The sequence below is a fragment of the Eumetopias jubatus genome, unplaced genomic scaffold (genome assembly GCF_037043125.1).
Source record: "Eumetopias jubatus isolate StellerSeaLion01/CBP00866 unplaced genomic scaffold, mEumJub1_p1.0 scaffold_15, whole genome shotgun sequence".
NCBI classification, from domain to species: domain Eukaryota; kingdom Metazoa; phylum Chordata; class Mammalia; order Carnivora; family Otariidae; genus Eumetopias; species Eumetopias jubatus.
The window spans coordinates 46,725,472-46,742,403 of NW_028274821.1; the positions used below are offsets into that span (position 1 = coordinate 46,725,472).

The 16,932-nt window shown below is 42.9% G+C and overlaps 2 protein-coding genes across 2 annotated transcripts; both read right to left on the reverse strand.

Annotated features, from left to right (window-relative positions):
• Positions 1-9,926: 9,926 nt before the first annotated feature.
• Positions 9,927-14,573, reverse strand: LOC114212422 (ribosomal protein eL42-like). The gene is made up of 3 exons (XM_028107300.2): positions 14,523-14,573; positions 13,203-13,272; positions 9,927-10,311 (listed from the first exon to the last, which is right to left on the reverse strand). Exons 1-3 carry the CDS (start codon positions 14,571-14,573, stop codon positions 9,980-9,982), a joined length of 453 nt encoding a protein of 150 aa, XP_027963101.1. The 3' UTR covers positions 9,927-9,979.
• Positions 14,574-15,788: 1,215 nt separating this feature from the next.
• IFNB1 (interferon beta 1) lies at positions 15,789-16,337 on the reverse strand. The gene has a single exon (XM_028107272.1). The coding sequence runs from the start codon at positions 16,335-16,337 to the stop codon at positions 15,789-15,791; it is 549 nt and encodes a 182-aa protein (XP_027963073.1).
• Positions 16,338-16,932: the final 595 nt, after the last annotated feature.

A 16,932-nucleotide genomic window follows, 5' to 3' on the forward strand; every position in this document is an offset into this window, starting at 1 on the left:
CTGCCGTCCACGTGAATGTGGTACATGTGTTAGCCTTTGCGTAGCTAGCCCTGAAAAACCACTTCCCCTCTCTGTGGCCTGGAAAATGACAACCACATGTTATTTCAGGCTTTCCTCTCAGTTTTATTTTCCAGGTCTTAATTCATGATTGCCCTCTGGGTTTCTGTAATGGTAAGGGAATTTTTTCAGTTGAAACGAGTTTCTGCCAAAATGAAGGGACATGAAAACATGATTCTTCATCACATATTTGGTAAATCCCCTGCTCTCCATTTGAAATTCAGACTTTGGGAGTTCAATTACAAGAGCACTTTCAAGTGCTGCTTGTAAAAAAAAAATGTTTATCTAAAGTCACAGGCCATCTTTTTACGAGCCTGTGTATTAAAACTGTGTAAGATACAACTTTTTAAAGAAGACTTGTGAATGGAAATGGATAAGGAATCTAGGGAAATAAATACTTTCCTCAAATCATGGTTTAACTACTATTATGAAATTAGCTGATTCAGTAGAACATTCCAAGTTGTGGTTGCTGGTAAACACTTTAAGACAAATTGTTTTACTAACGATAAGAAAAGATGATTCTTAAGTTCTTACAAATTAAGAATTCCTTTGACAGGGGCACCTGGGTGGCTCAGTTGGTTAAGCGACTGCCTTCGGCTCAGGTCACGATCCTGGAGTCCCGGGATTGAGTCCCACATGGGGCTCCCTGCTCAGCAGGGAGTCTGCTTCTCCCTCTGACCCTCCCCCCTCTCATGTGCTCTCTCTCTCTCTCTCATTCTCTCTCTCAAATAAATAAATAAAATCTTAAAAAAAAAAAAGAATTCCTTTGATAGTACCCAGGAAATTCTGATGTAGAATCATTTCTTTTTTTCCTCAAACTCCTTCATTCCTGTGTATCATTAACATGAAAGTCTATTTGTACTTAACATGCTAAGGAAAACTTCGATTTTTCCTAGGGTTTAATCTGTGTTTGAGTAGAGGTATGTAACTGATGAAGCCAATGATAACAAGAGCTAACACCTCTCTATTTGTCTAGTACTTCCTATGTATCAGGAATTGTGCCAGAGATTTAGATATAATACCTCATGTCTTAAATCTTAAAGAGATAGATCATTTTATTTGCTCATTTTTAAAGCAATGAAGCTGAACCCCTGAAAGGTGAAGGAATTTACCCGTCACACAATTTATAGGCATTGCCTTATAAATATAAGGATTCAAATATAGATTCAAAAATAGAGTCTAATCCAGACCTTTTGCTTCAGGTCTATTAAAACCTCCAGGAAAAGTTCTTTTTACTTGATTATAATCTTAAAAAGAGATGGATACCAGATAAAACTGAAGATCTCTGAGAGACAGAACTAAATTCATGTAGGCTTAAGCTTCTGAAATCTCCATGGGGCTCTATGGAGTCCTGGAGAGAGATTTGCCCACTAGCTAGTAGCTAGGGAGAGAAAAGTAGTCAAGCCTCCTAAATCCCAGACTAGTGCATTTTCTTTTAATGATGAAAGTTTATGACTGGGTAATTAAGTTTTAAAATTACATCAAGGTACAAAATAATATCATTATGTGATTCTCAGAAACTAAATTGGGTCTTATAATAAGTGTATCAAACAGAGCTTATTTTCATGTTCCCAGTTACTTCTTGTCAGGGACACAATGTAGCATATGGGAATGTCAAGGTACAACTAAGGCAAATGACTCATTAGAGTTGAGATAAGACTGAATACAATATATTTCACATTTCAAAATTAAGATCACTTTTTTATTAAATGATCAAGAAAAGCCATTACCTGCTACTGAATGTGTTAAACATTCATGAAAAGTACAAAGAAGAAAATAAACCTATCCACAAATCTGTCACTTGGAGATGCTCACCTTACTATTTCATTTACAATTTATGATTGACATAATTCTAGGCTTTATTGTATGCATGTGTATATATATTTTCACACAAAAATGGGATTATAGTATGTATACTGTTCTAAAATGTATCTTTGTCACTTAACAGTGTGTTGGCTACGGAATACTTTGTAAGTTAAGGCATACAGATGTAGCATCATCTTTTTCTTTTGTCTATTACATTTTATTTAAATTCACCTCGTAATATATTTAATGATTCTAAATATGTTAACACATGACACTTGTGAATTTATAGCCAGGTGAGTCATTACGGAACATATAAGTTCGTCTGCTTAGCATGTCCAGTGATGGAAGTTACTCAGTGCACCTGGATCATTCAGACTCTTAACTTGATTTAATATCCCTCAGTGTGTATTCAAATGACTTTAAAATTAATTTTACTCAAAAACAATCTTTCCCTGAATTTAACTTCTTACCGGCTAAAGTATTTTTTTGTGAGCTGAAATGCTCCTATCCAGCACGTATAAAATAAACTGGAAATCATGTTTAAATGTTCTTATATGTTAAAAAGGAAACATTTCAGTAATACATCTGAAGTGCTTCTTTAATTTTTTAAAAAGGCATCACACTAGGGACGCCTGGGTGGCTCAGTCAGTTAAGTGGCTGCCTTTGGCTCAGGTCATGATCCCAGGGTGCTGGGATCAAGCTCTGTATCAGGCTCCTTGCTCAGCAGGGAGACTGCTTCTCCCTCTGCCTGCCGCTCCCCCTGCTTGTGTTCTCTCTCTCTCTCTGACAAATAAATAAAATCTTAAAAAAAAAAATGCTTTAAAAAAAGGGCATCACACTAAAACACTTTCCTCTGGGAACAAATATTTTGCCTACATAAATACAATCACATGAGTGGTTTGCTTATTGACAGAGGGTTATTTGCTGGTCTAGCACGATCATTTTTAATGGCTATATAGTATTTCATTTTGAGGCTGTAGCATAATTTATTTAATTAATCTTCTATGGTTAGACATTTATAGTTTTACAGACCTCCCAAAGCCAACAGAGCCTGGATGAAACCAAAGGTTTAGGATGAATCAATTAAAGAATGAAATCTTTGTTGATCACCAGAGAAAGTATTATAATGTGGCCCAGAAAAGCAAGCACTCTTGGCTTAATAAATCCAATGTCAGTAGGCCATAAGAAACAAGAACAAAGCTAAGTAAATAGGAAGTAACTCTGTCATGCAGACCACATTTACTGTTTCAGGGGTGGGGTATAGAGTAGAAAATTAATCCCTGAGATTCCACTACACTGGATTTTAGGAGAGCTCAAGCTGCAGCCTGGAGGTGAAGAAGCTAATATTAAGTTTCTCCCCTCTCCGTACATGAGGTTCTCTTTCCTCAACAGCGGCAAAGATACACACACACCCAACAGACACCTTGGTCTAAAGCTAACTCACCAAATATCTTACTGTCCTCTAAACTATTTAATGAAGTTTATGGCAAATAAAATGAAAAGGATGATTTTAACAGCCTGTGAAAATTTCAATGGCATTTCAGTTGACTGGTTTTCACTTTGGCTTCCTAGTAGCATTTCAAGGAAAGAAGTCTGTGCCCTGGCTCTGGGCTGCCGTAGCTGGAGAGGCTGAGGTGGAAAGAGGGGATTCTCTTTCAGGGCAAAAGACAGAAGAGCTGATCAATTTTCCTCACCCCGCACAAAGTAGAACCAAGGAGAAAAAAGAAAGGGATGTCTCGTCTCCCCCTCTGTTATGTATTGAATGGTGTCCCCCTCAAATGTATACATTGAAGTCCTAACCCCCTGTACCTCAGAATGCGACCTTACAAGGAAGTAGGCTTGCCACGGATGTAATGAGTTAAGATGAGCTCCCTAATCCAATTTGACTGGTGTCCTTATAAAAAGTGGAAATTTTAGGGCACCTGGGTGGCTCAGATGGTTGAGCGTCTGCCTTCGGCTCAGGTCATGATCCCGGGGTCCTGGGATCGAGTCCCGCATCGGGCTCCCTGCTCCTTGGGAGCCTGCTTCTCCCTCTGCCTCTCTCTCTCTCTCTCTCTCTGTCTCTCATGAATAAATAAATAAAATCTTAAAAAAAAAAAGTGGAAATTTGGACACAAACATGCACACACAGAGAGCACCATGTGTGGATGAAGGGGGAGATCAGGGTGATGAAGGCAGAGATCAGGGTGATGCAGCAGAAGCCGAGGAATGCCAACGACTCCAGGAAACCACCAGAAGCTAGGAGAGAGACAGTGGACAGACTCTTCCTCACAGTTCTCCGAAGGAACCAGCCCTGCCGACACCTTGATTTCAGATTCCTAGCCTTCAGAGCGTGAAGCAACAGCAAATTTCTGTTGTTCTCAGCCTCCCAGTTTGTGATACTCTGTTATGGCAGCCCTCATGGACGAACACATCCTGTTCCCAAGTCTGAGGTTCACCAGGACTAAGAGACTGGCGTCTGCAGGTGAGAGAGGGGACACTGAGTAGAACTGTCATGGCCTTGCTGGATAAGCCAGAGAGTGGGGCACACACCCTACCCAGTCAGCTGAAAGCTTGGCCATACCCATCCCTGAATAGGAAAGCCCAGGAAAAGTAGTTGAAATGCAAGCAGACACGAGCAACATTCTGTCTTGTGCAGAAATGGATTTCTACCTTGCACAGACATAGCGGATGCTAATCTCATCACGTGATTTCTTGTACCCCTAGCCACTTGTGCTTGGCCCCTGCTTTAGAGACCCCTCATGAGCCTTATTGCGAGCTTCTGAGAAGAAGAGCTTCTGAGGCTGGAGGGGTGGTTCATGAGTGACAGCAACAGTTGCTTCTCAGTCCGACTGAGAATTCTTCATTTCAGTCCTTTCAAAAATATATCACTGTAGCAATGGCAACATTGGAGGGAAGTTGTGAATATGAAGAGAAGAGAGCCCATTAAGACCGAGAGATGTCTACAGAACTGAATGCGCATGCCTTGTGTCTATAAGCTGACCTGTCCTCAGTCCTGGTTTAGGCTGCCATCCCCCTCACGTTCAGACCCTCAAAGCCTCTCGGGCTCTGGTCTCCCCCTGCTCCGACCCACCCCTCCCTGCTCTGACCAGTCTCCTGTCTCAAGTCATCTGCCCAGGCCACTCCTCTCCTCAAAGACCCTGCTCTCCAGGCCCTCAGCGTCCATCCCAACTTAGATTCCAGCCTCTTTTCCTTCCCACTCTTCCCCAGGCCCTGCTGCTTGCCCTGCACCTCGTCACCTTCTCTGAAGAGGCTATGTGGCCTCATGACTCTAGTTCTTTTGTTCAGACCACTCTTTTTTTGAAACGTACTCTCTCCCATTCTTTTCTTTTAAAATGCTTCTATCTCTTCGCAGCCAAGTGCAGATACCTTCTCTGTCCGGGCTGCTCAAATCCCGTCAGACAGGACACATTGTACCCTCCTCTGGGCTTCGGTAGAGCGTTGTCCGTTAGAATGACATTAGAATGACACGATAAAAATCGTGGTACCATTTTTAGCTGTTTTACTTATGCTTGTTTCCCCTAAAAATGAGTTTCTTGAGTATAATGCATGCATCTTGTTTGTCTCTGTAAGCTCAGTGCTTAGCATAGTGTCTGATATGCATTGCACATTTAGGAAATGTTTGTTGAATTGCGTCAAAGGACAAACAAAGCTATGTGCCTCCAAGAAGACATAACTTTTCACCAGAAATGAGAGGACAGTTTGACTCTGAAGGCCTGGCTATCGTTCTATAGAGATTTAGCTGAACCTCAATTTAAAGCATTCAGCGGTGAGGTTGTAGGAGGCTTCATATATCACTCATGTTGATTAGTGCGTAGACATTGGCTTACACTGGAAGAGCAAAGAGCCAGTCAGGCAAGGGCTTCAAGTGCCTTCCACACTTCTAAGGATGGGCAGACCTATCTGGAGCATACAGATGGGCTGAAGGAACATACAGATGGGTTGCCTCCAAAGGCAAGAGAGGTTATTAAGTGGTTGGGTGGGTTGCTAGTTTATTTTCCAGTCCCCTCTAATTCTATTTCACAGCTCAGATAGCTTAAACATTTTAGGACATAAACCTTTAGGCATGGCTGAAACAAAATTTTAAGGTATGTGTCTTCGTCTGTCTTTCCCTTCTGCTCATCCTTTTGAGTTGGCTTTATTTGTAAGCATTTCTTCCAATGTGGGACATGTCAAGATCACCAGAGAAGAGCACCACCTAAAGGTGTGCAGAGAATAAGCTGTGTGAGCTGGATGTGGCGGTCCGGGCTCTGGGCTTAGACTGGACCAGGCACCTGCTACTGCAGATGGAGACACTCTTCTCCCCAGCATTCCACCAGGAGTTCTTGTCACTCTCATGTCCTCAGTTTGGGTTACTTATCCACTTCTGACCAGTCACTGTGGCTGTGGAGAAACCAGTGTTCTCGGTGGCCCAGCCTGGGGCAGATGCCCATTCCCATAGCTGTAGGTGGCAGCCCTCCATGCCAGACAGACAACAACAGACATCCAACATAATATGTGCAGTGCTGAGCACAGTCTAGTCACATCATAGAAGATCAACAAAGACCAATTATTCTTTCTGTTCGCCCTTCCCCACAGTCTGCTTCACCCATCTTTGTTTCTTAACATTTCAAATGTCTGTGAAACAATTGGTTTTGCTTTTTTTTTTTTAGCGTATTTGTATTTTTTTAAAGATTTTATTTATTTATTTGACAGAGAGAGACAGTGAGAGCAGGAACACAAGCAGGGGGAGTGGGAGAGGGAGAAGCAGGCTTCCCGCTGAGCAGGGAGCCCGATGCGGGACTCGATCCCCGGACCCCGGGACCATGACCTGAGCCGAAGGCAGACGCTTAATGACTGAGCCATCCAGGCGCCCTGTATTTTTTTTTTAAAGATTTTATTTACTTATTCAGGAGAGACAGAGAGGCAGAGAGGCAGAGGCAGAGGCAGAGGGAGAAGCAGGCTCCCTGCAGAGCAGGGAGCCCAAAGGGGGACTCTATCCCAGGACCGTGAGATCATGACCTGAGCCAAAGGCTGACGCTGAACCGACTGAGCCACCCCGGCACCTAGTTGGTTTTGCTTCTTAAATAACTTTCCAGAGTCCACTTATACAAATGTTGAAATTGTGATTTTAGACAAGCCTTATTTATACTTGGTAATTATAGATGCTGAATATTTTCCTAATATCCATAAATATGACTTGTAAAAATGACATTCATTTAGATCCCATTATAAGAGCAATATGGCTACCAACGATCAATTTATTAAGAACTTGCTTTTTGTGTAAGATTTTGGGAAGAGTACTCTAAGAGCCCACCTAATTCTGTGTGACAAATTTCTATAATTTTTATTCACTTTTAATTAAGTAAAGCATTGGGCATTTTCTTGTTTATTTTTTTAAGATATTTTATTTATTCGTTTGAGATAGAGAGCATGGGAGAGCATGAGCAGGGGGGAGGAACAGGGGGAGAAGAAGCAGACTCTCCACTGAGTGGGGAGCCAAACTTGGGGCTCAATCCCAGCACCCCGGGATTATGACCTGAGCCAAAGGCAGACATTTAACCAACTGAGCCACGTAGGCGCCCCAACATTGGGCATTTTCATAGACAAGGCCCAGTGCTGGATCAAGGCATACATCCTATCATTCCATTTATTCCTCAAGAGTTCAAGGTATGATTATCTCCAGTCTACATATCTTGTTCAAGCTCATACAGTTAGAAAGTGGGAGAACCCACATTAGCTCTCAGGTTTGTATAACTCCATGTCGTGTGCCTTTTCCTCTTGGGTATAGGAAGCTTTTAAAAAATATTTGGACTTTTGGGGCACCTGAGTGGCTCAGTTGATTAAGCATCTGACTCATCTCAGCTCAGGTCTTGATCTCAGGGTGGTGAGTTCAAGCCCTGCATTGGTCTCCATGCTGGGCCTGGAGCCTACTAAAAAAAAGAAAAAGAAAAAAAAACATATATGGACTTTCAAATTCACAGATTTCCCATTCATGCATTTTTGGATTAATAAGTCACTTTTGCTTTGAAAACTATTTGCCTTACCTCCGGGTTTTCACTGGAAAAAAAAAAGAGAGAGAGAGAGAGAGAGAGCGCCAAGACATTAAAAAGTGAAAAGAAAGAGAAATTTGTTGCGTGTTTCATTAAACAACACAGGTTCTTAAAAGTTTCTATGAGATAAGGAAAGCAGCTGGTGTGGCTTGAAAAGGAAACTGCATACAGCTCTGTGTTGCCAGCACTTGGGACGGACCAAAGTGATGGAGAGGAAGAAATGCAGCCTTGCCAGGGAAAACTATGACTCAGGGCGCAGACAATTGCTTCCAAAAACCCTAAGGGAAAAATATTCTCTACAGAATCTGGCGAGAGAGCAAGTGGGAATTTCCTAGTAATCTCTCTCTCTTTCTCTCTCTCTCTCGGGTCCTTCTCTGCATGGGGGTGGCAAGGAGACAAACTGCTAGAGTGAAGGGAGAGCCACCTGTATGTACAGAAGGACCTCACAGCACTTGCAGCAAAGCCAGGAGCTGGGGCCACTGCAGAGCTTCTAGTTCCGTCTGCAAATCACAGTATCAGTGCTACGTACTTGGAATAAAAATAACATTTTGGGAGATAGAAGAACAGGACAGATAGTATGGTCTCTGGTTCCAAATACGTCTCTCTCTCTCTCTCTCTCTCTCTCTCTTTTTTAACCAACTATGACTTGGGTGAGTTACTTAACCTTACTGAGCCTTAGTTTTCTTAATATTTGCCTCCTAGGGTTCTCAGGAGAATTAAACAAGATGGTGTGTATTTATAACACACTTAGCAGAGTCCCTTGCAGAGCATATGTCTTTAAGAAATGTGGCTGTTATTGTTGTGTTTGCATTCTGTTATTATTGCAAATATTTACACTATGAAGACAGAACTTAAAAATAGTTGCTTTGGTGATTCCTTGAAAAATTCAGTATAGAATTATATGATCCGACAATTCCACTTGCGGGGATATACCGAAAAGAAGTGAAAGCTGGGACTCTAGTAGGTATTTACAGCAGCACTGCTCACGGTCGCCAAAAGATAGAAGCAACTCAAGGGTCCATCAGTGGATTCAGTGGATGAACGGGTAACTAAAATGTGATATAGACACACAGTGGAATATTATTCAGCCTTAACAAGAAAGGAAATTCTCGCACATTACAACGTGGGTGACACTTGGAGACATGATGCAAAATGAAATAAGCCAATCACAAATAGACACCTATTATATGATTCCACTTACATGAAGCACCGAGAGGCAGAAAGTAGAATGGTGTTTGCCAGGGGCTGGTGGGAGGGGGAAACGGGGTGTTGGTGTTTAATGAGTACAGAGGTTCCAGTTGGGGAAGATTAACAACAGTTCTGCAAATGGACGGCAGGGAAGGTTGCACAAATATGTGAATGGACTTAATGCCACAGAACTGTACACTTAAAAGTGGTTTAAATGGTAAATTTTATGTCATGTATTTTTTTACCACAATAAAAAAAAAAAGAGAGAGACGAAGTAGTTTCTGTGAGCCCTGAACTTGGTATTCTGCAACTGGAAACGCACGTGGTGGGGGTGTGTGCAACATATAAAATACTGTGGGCTCGCCTCAGAGCTTTAGAATATGAAGCTATTGATCCACTTCTCGGGCAACCGTTTAAAATATGAGACTAGGGACGCCTGGGTGGCTCAGTTCGGTTAAGCATCTGACTGCGGCTCAGGTCAAGATCTCAGGGCCCTGGGATTGAGTCCTGTGCTTGCTTGATGGGGGTCTGCTTCCTCTGCCACTCTCCCTCTGCCCTTCCCCCTGCTCCTGCTCTCTCTCTCTCTCTCTAATAAATAAATAAAATCTTTAAAAAAAATAAAAAATAAAATCTGTCTTCTTGTATTCAGCATAATTATTCTAGATTCATCCATGTTGTTATGTGTATTCGGGATTCATTCCTTTTTATTGCTGAATAGTAGTCCACTATATGGATATACTTCAATATCTTTTCTTTTTTTTTTTTAAACTGCCCCACAAGGGGAATTTTATTGATGGCACTAGTTTATCTCCCTCTTGAAAGACCAACTGCAACCAAATGAAGTGAACATAACCTCAAGATTTTATTGTCTTCATAACATTAACAAAATATGAAGCTTAGAACTGGATCACTTGGCCCTTTCTCTTCTTATCTCCTCCCAGTTCAAAATGCTTGCATCTCTTAATAGCCAGCATTCTCTTAGATCTGCAATTGGGCTCAACACATTCAAGCCTCAGCACAATCTTCTTTGTAGTTTTAGCCTTTTTCCAGAAAATCGGCTTAGTCTGCCCACCATAGACACTCGGCTTCCTGTCATAACATCGCCTTCCCTGGGCATAAAGAGCATCTTTGCCCTTCTTGTACTGTGTCACTTTGTAAGGCTGGTGCTTGCCACACTTCTTGCAGAAAGTCCGGCAGGTTTTAGGAACGTTCACTGTGTTTGCGAGTGCTATCGGCACGGAAAGATCAATTTCTTTTTTTTTAAGATTGCTTATTTATGCATTTATTTAGAGAGAGAGCATGAGTGGGGGGAGGCGCAGAGGGAGAGGGAGAGAGAGAATCTCAAGCAGACTCCCCACTGAGCATGGAGCCCGCTGCAGGGCTCGATCTCATGGCACTGAGGTCCTGAGACTGTGATCCGAGCCGCAATCAGGAGTTAGAGGCTTAACTGAGGGAGCCACCCAGGCGCCCCTACAATTTCTTTAAGCACCCAACTATGATGGACATTTGAGTTTGGGGGATATTATAAATAACGCTCCTACCAACATTCATACACAAGTCTGTGTGTGGAAACACTTTCTCTTGGGTAAACAACTGAGCAGAATGACTGGGTCATATGGTAGGTGTATATTTACCTTTTTAAAAACTGCTATCTTCTTTCTTTTTTCTTAACATATATTGCATTATTTGTTTCAGAGGTACAGAGGGGAGATGAACCATGAGAGACAATGAACTCTGCAAAACACACTGAGTGTTCTAGAAGGGAGAGGGTGGGGGGATGGGTTAGCCTGGTGATGGGTATTAAAGAGGGCACATTCTGCGTGGAGCACTGGGTGTTATGCACAAACAATGAATCATGGAACACTACATCAAAAACTAATGATGTAATGTATGGTGATTAACATAACAATAAATTTTTAAAAAACCTGCAAAATGATTTTCCAAAGTGGTTGTACCATGTTTTATTTCCACCAGCAGTATTTGAGGGTTCCAGTTGCTCCCTGTCCTTGCCAAAACTTGATACAGTCTTTTTGACTTTAGCCCTTCTAATAAGCACATAGTAGCATCTCACTGTGGTTTTAATTTGCATTTCCTTAATAACTAATGATGTTGATCATCTACTAGCCATCTGTGTGCCATCTTTGGTGAAGTGTTGAAATCTTCTGTCCATCTTTGTGGAGGATATTGTTACCGAGTTTCAAGAGTTCTTTATGAATTGATAAATCCTTTATCAGATCTGTGACTTGCAAATATATTCTCCCGGTCTGTGACATGTCCTTCCATTTTCTTAAGAGGGTCTTTCAAAGTGAGCTCCATTTTTCTCTTATTTCTAGGTTAACTGTCGAGATATAAAATTTAAATAATGCGTTTTGGGTTCCCTAAGAACACCCTACATGGAATTATAAAGCAAAGCAGGAATTTTAAAGCAGAATGTCAAGTGAAGCCAAATTACCACTGATTTCGTGGTAATTGAGAGCAAATACATTTCTAGAGTATGCACCATCAAGTGAATTCACAAGTTAAGTGACTAACTTGGTCCCAACCTAAATTAGGAGACTACACCTGGCAATTCTAGTCCAATCTCAGGGTTTATTATTTTAAACCAACTATTCTAGAGGATTTTAGATAACTGAACTGATGTTTGAGAAGCAATAATTAGCACTGAGAACAAAAGAACAAATTCATAAAACACTTCTTGAGGTTCTATTACCATAGGTGCAATGGATGTTGAGAAAAGGTCTGCAATTGACCAGGTCTCGTCCTGGGTGCCCTTCACCTCCTGACGTCACTACCAACTGCTGGCTCTCTCCATATGTCTCACAGCCCGACTAATCAAGACAGAAGTGGGTATTGATAAAGGCCCTGCCTTCTCTGCTGGGCTGACCTCAAGTGTATCACATATACAAGCCGACCAGGATGGCTGGTGGTCTTTTCTCAGAAAGGGCAGTGGCTAGGGTAGGTCCTCATGGTGGAATGGGCTCCTTTGTAATCAAAAACCATTTCGCATTCATTATCTGGCCTAAGCCACAAAAGAAAAAAAAAACTCCATGAAGAAGCCTTCAGTAGTTCCATGTACTTATTTGCTACTCATGTATCTCTTGGTGTAGTATCCACTCAAATATATAACCAATTTTTTTATTGGGTTGATTCTTTTCTTATTGGTGAGTTTTGAGAGTATTTCAAAAAACATATTCTGGATACAAACCCTTTATCAGATATGTGATGTGCAAACATTTTTGCCCAGTCTGTGGCTTTTTTCATTTTTTAAAAGATTTATTTGAGAGAGAGAGGAGTGAGAGCGCAGGGGACGGGTAGATAGGCAGAGGGAGAGGGAGAGAGAGAATCTCCAGCAGACTCCCCACTGAGTGTGGAGCCTGGGAGATCCCACGACCCTGAGACCATGACCTTAGCCGAAATCAAGAGTCGGACCCTTCACCAACTGAGCCACCCAGGCGCCCCACTTTTCATTTTTTTAAAAAGATTTTATTTATTTATTTGACAGAGAGAGACACGGCGAGAGAAGGAACACAAGCAGGCAGAGTGGGAGAGGGAGAAGCAGGCTTCCCGCGGAGCAGGGAGCCCGATGCGGGGCTCGATCCCAGGACCCTGGGGATCACGACCTGAGCTGAAGGCAGACGCTTAACGCCTGAGCCACCCAGGCGTCCCCCTTTTCATTTTTTAAGAAGTATTTTATGAACAAATCCCTGTATCAGATGTATCTACCTAAATGTGCCTACTGACACCCAAACTGCCTAAATTTCAGCTTTGTTAACCGCAAAACATACCATACAAATATACGTGGTTACCCTGTGTCTACAGAAGCATAGGGTGGGGCAGTATTTATGTACTCATATGTAACCCCAATGTTTGCCAGGACCTCCTAACTGCTTAAGAGCGAGATAAAACTTCCCACCTCCTAATCTCTGTGGAGGCACAGAGTCCCTCAGAATTCCTTGGATTCCTCAGGTGGGAGGTAGGAGGGGGCAAAGTGGCTGCATGTCATGGCTCCGCCTTCTGTCCCCACTCATTTGGTTCTGGTACGGATGCCTGGCCACCCGATCCCATTCCCCCACACTATTACAAACACGGACCTGGACGCCCTCTACGAGTTCTACACACCTGGGAACTTCGTGTGGGTAGCCATCTCCACTGAGGGTTTGGGGGACACGGTTTCATCATAATACTGCACCTAATTTCAGGTTGTACGTGAGACATCTTTGTCCTTAACAGCCCTTTATTTGCCCTCGCCAGAAAATTTTCACTGCCATCTTATTCCAGGGACCATCACAGCTCCAGAGCACCTGATGGGCTTCTCTCTTTTTTCCTCCTCAGAAACAGACACACACAAAAACATAGCATTGGCAGTGCACTACCTCTTGTGTTAGCACATCCACAACCTCAAGAGGCTCATCAATATTTCTCTAAATGAGTGCTCTCCTTTGAGGTGCTCTGATGCCAGCTAAAATAACAACTTTACTCCTTATATGTCACTGTCTGTTTAGCAGAGGTCCCTACTCACCCTTGTGTTTTTGAGCTAGCCTTCCTCATCCTTATTGGAATTAATATTAATTATCATTTATGCTCTCCTGGTGATGGACGTCCTTGGTATTGTAGATGGGCTGACATACTCAGCTGTGGCATAGGTGTTTATAATTCTCCAAAAGAAGTCTTCCCTCTGGCCTTCTGGCCTCCTGGCCCCCAGGACACATGCTGAGCAGACCTTTCCAGCCTCTTGGTGTCTGGGCCAACTTAGCGGTGAGTAGAGAAGAGCCTCTTGTTGAGACTTCTTTAGTATCCTCAGCCTAGAGAAGACGATGAGCAGTTGGGGCCCACTGCTGAGGGAGACTTCTTGGTTGTTCTAACCACGACCCATTAGCCTGCCTTTTTCCGTGCCCATCTTGTCTTTGAGTCCCTGGCAAGAGGAAGCACGTCTGTGGAAGGCTTTTAGCAGAGCTGGGCTGTGGCGAAGTGGAGTGTGAGTTTTGGGGAGAGGGAAGGTTTCTTGCTTCACCAGGACCTCGACTCTCTTGGGACAAATGTAGCCAGCAGATTCACGAGGGAATATAGATAGCACTTCTTGGTTCCACAGCCCGTGTGTTACCGGCCTTGAGTCAGAAGAGGGAGCCCAAGTTCATTGTCTGCCCTGAACTGTGGTATCTTCTCTGAAACTCCTGACCGATTTCTTCTCCTCAAGGCTGAATCCCTTAAAGGGAACTCAGACTTCTGTACTGCTCTAGGACAAAATGCTTAGATATGAACAAAGTCTTATATGATTCTGCCCTTTGTACTTTTTTGCAAACCTCCATGCATTTAGCTATGGTGACCTTGGGGCAGTTCCTGAACCTGAGACCTAAGTCTCTGGAACTGTAAAAACAGCAATAATGTAATTGTGCCCACCTGAGGGGTGCTTGTGAGGGGGACTTATTTCCAATTACTTACATACAGGGGTGCAGCTCCTGGAGGGTAGCTGCTAATGACCGCAACAGCCATACTAATCTAAATTCCCAAGGGGTTCGGTACGAAGACAGAAACCCCGCCAATGGGCACACGCTGGCCAGGTGCCCAGAGAGCTCCTAGGAAAACTGTATTTTCTCAGTGTAAGCCCTGAGAAAAGTTAGTGTGCTCTTTATCCCACCCGAGTTTCCCTTTCCCCCATGCTTCCTGGTTTTCCACTTGACAGAAACGACTCGATCTGCCATGCACATCTTGGATTTGGCTTTAGGGGGTGTGCGGTTCAGAGATGCAGAGCATCAGGAAAAGCAGGTAATGGGACTGCGGATGAACAGGACAGCAGGGAACCAGGAGCAAACTTGCTTTTCTGACAAAATGGGGAGCAAACCTGGCCAGAGAGCAGAGATCGGAAGCAGAGTTCTTTCTCCCTATGGTGTTTGTGCCCTGGAAGCAGACAGAGACCCCCAACTCCACGGAGACACCCATACATTTTAGCTGTCCAGGAAGAGTACAATAGAGGGACTGCTCCTTAACACTGTCACAGGCGTGCCTGGGACTTCTCACCTTTAGCTTAGGGGGGCACATGAATATTTTAAAATCCTGCAGGGTTGGGGAGAGGGGCAAGCAGAGCATCCTGCAAATAACAGGAAGGAGTTCAGGGCAAATACAAGAGCTGAAGTATTCCTCTAGTTGCCCTGATAGCCAGTCAAATGCTAACTTTAGGGTCAGAGAGCCTGAGGGCACAGGGCAGGAGCAGAGTCGAGGCAGTAGAACCCCTTGTCCTAATTCCAGAGCCACCTGCCTGCCTCTTCCATTTTAATTCTGAAGAGGCTGAGGTCACATTTATTCCCCTGAAAGGTTCACCCTCCCTTATCACCGATCATCTTATGTATTCCACATGGCTTCTTTGGATTTTAAATTCCCTGAAGGCAGAGGCCAGAACCTATACAATTTTGCAGACACATTTTACAAAGAACATCTAGTAGGTGCTCTGTCATTTTTAATACGGTGCTAATGAAATCAACTTGAAATTAAAACTGCTATGTTGACTTCTGTTGTATAAAAAAATTTATTTCCTTGGGTGAAAGTTTAAGTAGAAAAATAATGCATAAATTAATTTAAAAAATTTAAAGTCTTTGTCCTTTCAAATACAGTACATTGGCTGTCAGTCACTTACAGAGCCTCTGCGAGTTGAAGAATGCCTGAGATCCTTGTCAACATCGTCCATTCCCAGAGGCACAGGCTGAGAGATCTTCAGCTTAAGAGATAACCTGTCAGTTTATCAAGGAAGAAAAAGCCCCTGAGGATTTCTGCTTGCACTATTGTCCACGCACAGGTGCTGTACTTCTTGGCCTTCAGGTACTGCACAATCCTTAGATAGTATCTCTTCAGGTGCAGAAGGGTCCTGTGGTCCCAGGTGAAGTTTCCCTCCTCCATGATGCCCTCCAGATGTTCCTTCTGCCTGTGGAGTGTCACAAGGAGGTCCTCAACAATGGTCTCATTCCATCCTGTGCTCGAGAGATTTCTCCTGAAGATATCAGAGGTCTTCCCGAACATCTCAAGGGTGATCAATATGATGTCCTCCTTCTGGAACTGTTGGGATTTCTTGATTTCCTCAGGGATCTTGAAGTTCATTCTGTCCTTGAGGCAATCTTTAGAAGTTCCATTCAACTGCAGAAGGAGCTCCTGGCACTCCACACTGCTGCTGCTTAGTTGGAATTGAAGCAAGTCGTAGTTCATGGCAAGAACCGTGGTGGAGAAATACACCAGGAGTGCGGTTTGGAGGATGCACCTGCTGGTCATGATGAAAAGAGGAAGAATCTTGCCTGCCACTGTCTAGGTGCTGAAGCCAAGGCTTCAAGAGTTTGCAGTGTGAATGCCCTTCTTCCATGAGCGTGGCCTATATATACAGGATTGTCCTCTCTTTGAATGGAATTTCCCACTTTCAGTTCTCCCTTTCAGTTTTCCTATGTCATTTAAATTAGTAGTAGATTCTTAAATCCGTTTTCTTTAAGGTCCTACTTTATTTTATATGCATTGGGGGAAAAGATATAGAAATTGTGAGGATTTCTAATGTTTTGCATAATTTCAATGAATTCCCAATTACTAAAGAGAAAAAGTAAGCCCGATCATTCAGAACTTGACCATTATAGGATTCTTTCACTTGGCAAAGACTTTTTCTTTTTCTTTTTTAGTATTATGAGGTGGGGTTTTTTTCTGGGGGGGGTCTTTGTGTGCAAGTTTTCTTTTTCAAAAGAATTAGGTTTAATTCCCAATTACACTATCACAAAACAATAAACATATGCAGTTTATGATTTAAAAAAACACCTATCTTTTTTTTCCCCTCTGTAAAACAGAATAGTGGTAAAACTAAGTTGATCTGGGTATTTTTTGTAGG

What these genes read in the sequence shown, in the direction of transcription:
- IFNB1 (XM_028107272.1), bottom strand. Translation starts at nt 16,337, where the DNA reads ATGACCAGCAGGTGCATCCTCCAAACCGCACTCCTGGTGTATTTCTCC.
- LOC114212422 (XM_028107300.2), bottom strand. Translation starts at nt 14,573, where the DNA reads ATGGCTGTTGCGGTCATTAGCAGCTACCCTCCAGGAGCTGCACCCCTG. An exon ending in CAGGAGCTGCACCCCTGTAT is followed by an intron (nt 13,273 to 14,522) that starts GTAAGTAATTGG and finishes ACCTGAAATTAG; the next exon opens with GTGCAGTATTATGATGAAAC. An exon ending in TACCCACACGAAGTTCCCAG is followed by an intron (nt 10,312 to 13,202) that starts GTGTGTAGAACT and finishes CCGTGCCGATAG; the next exon opens with CACTCGCAAACACAGTGAAC.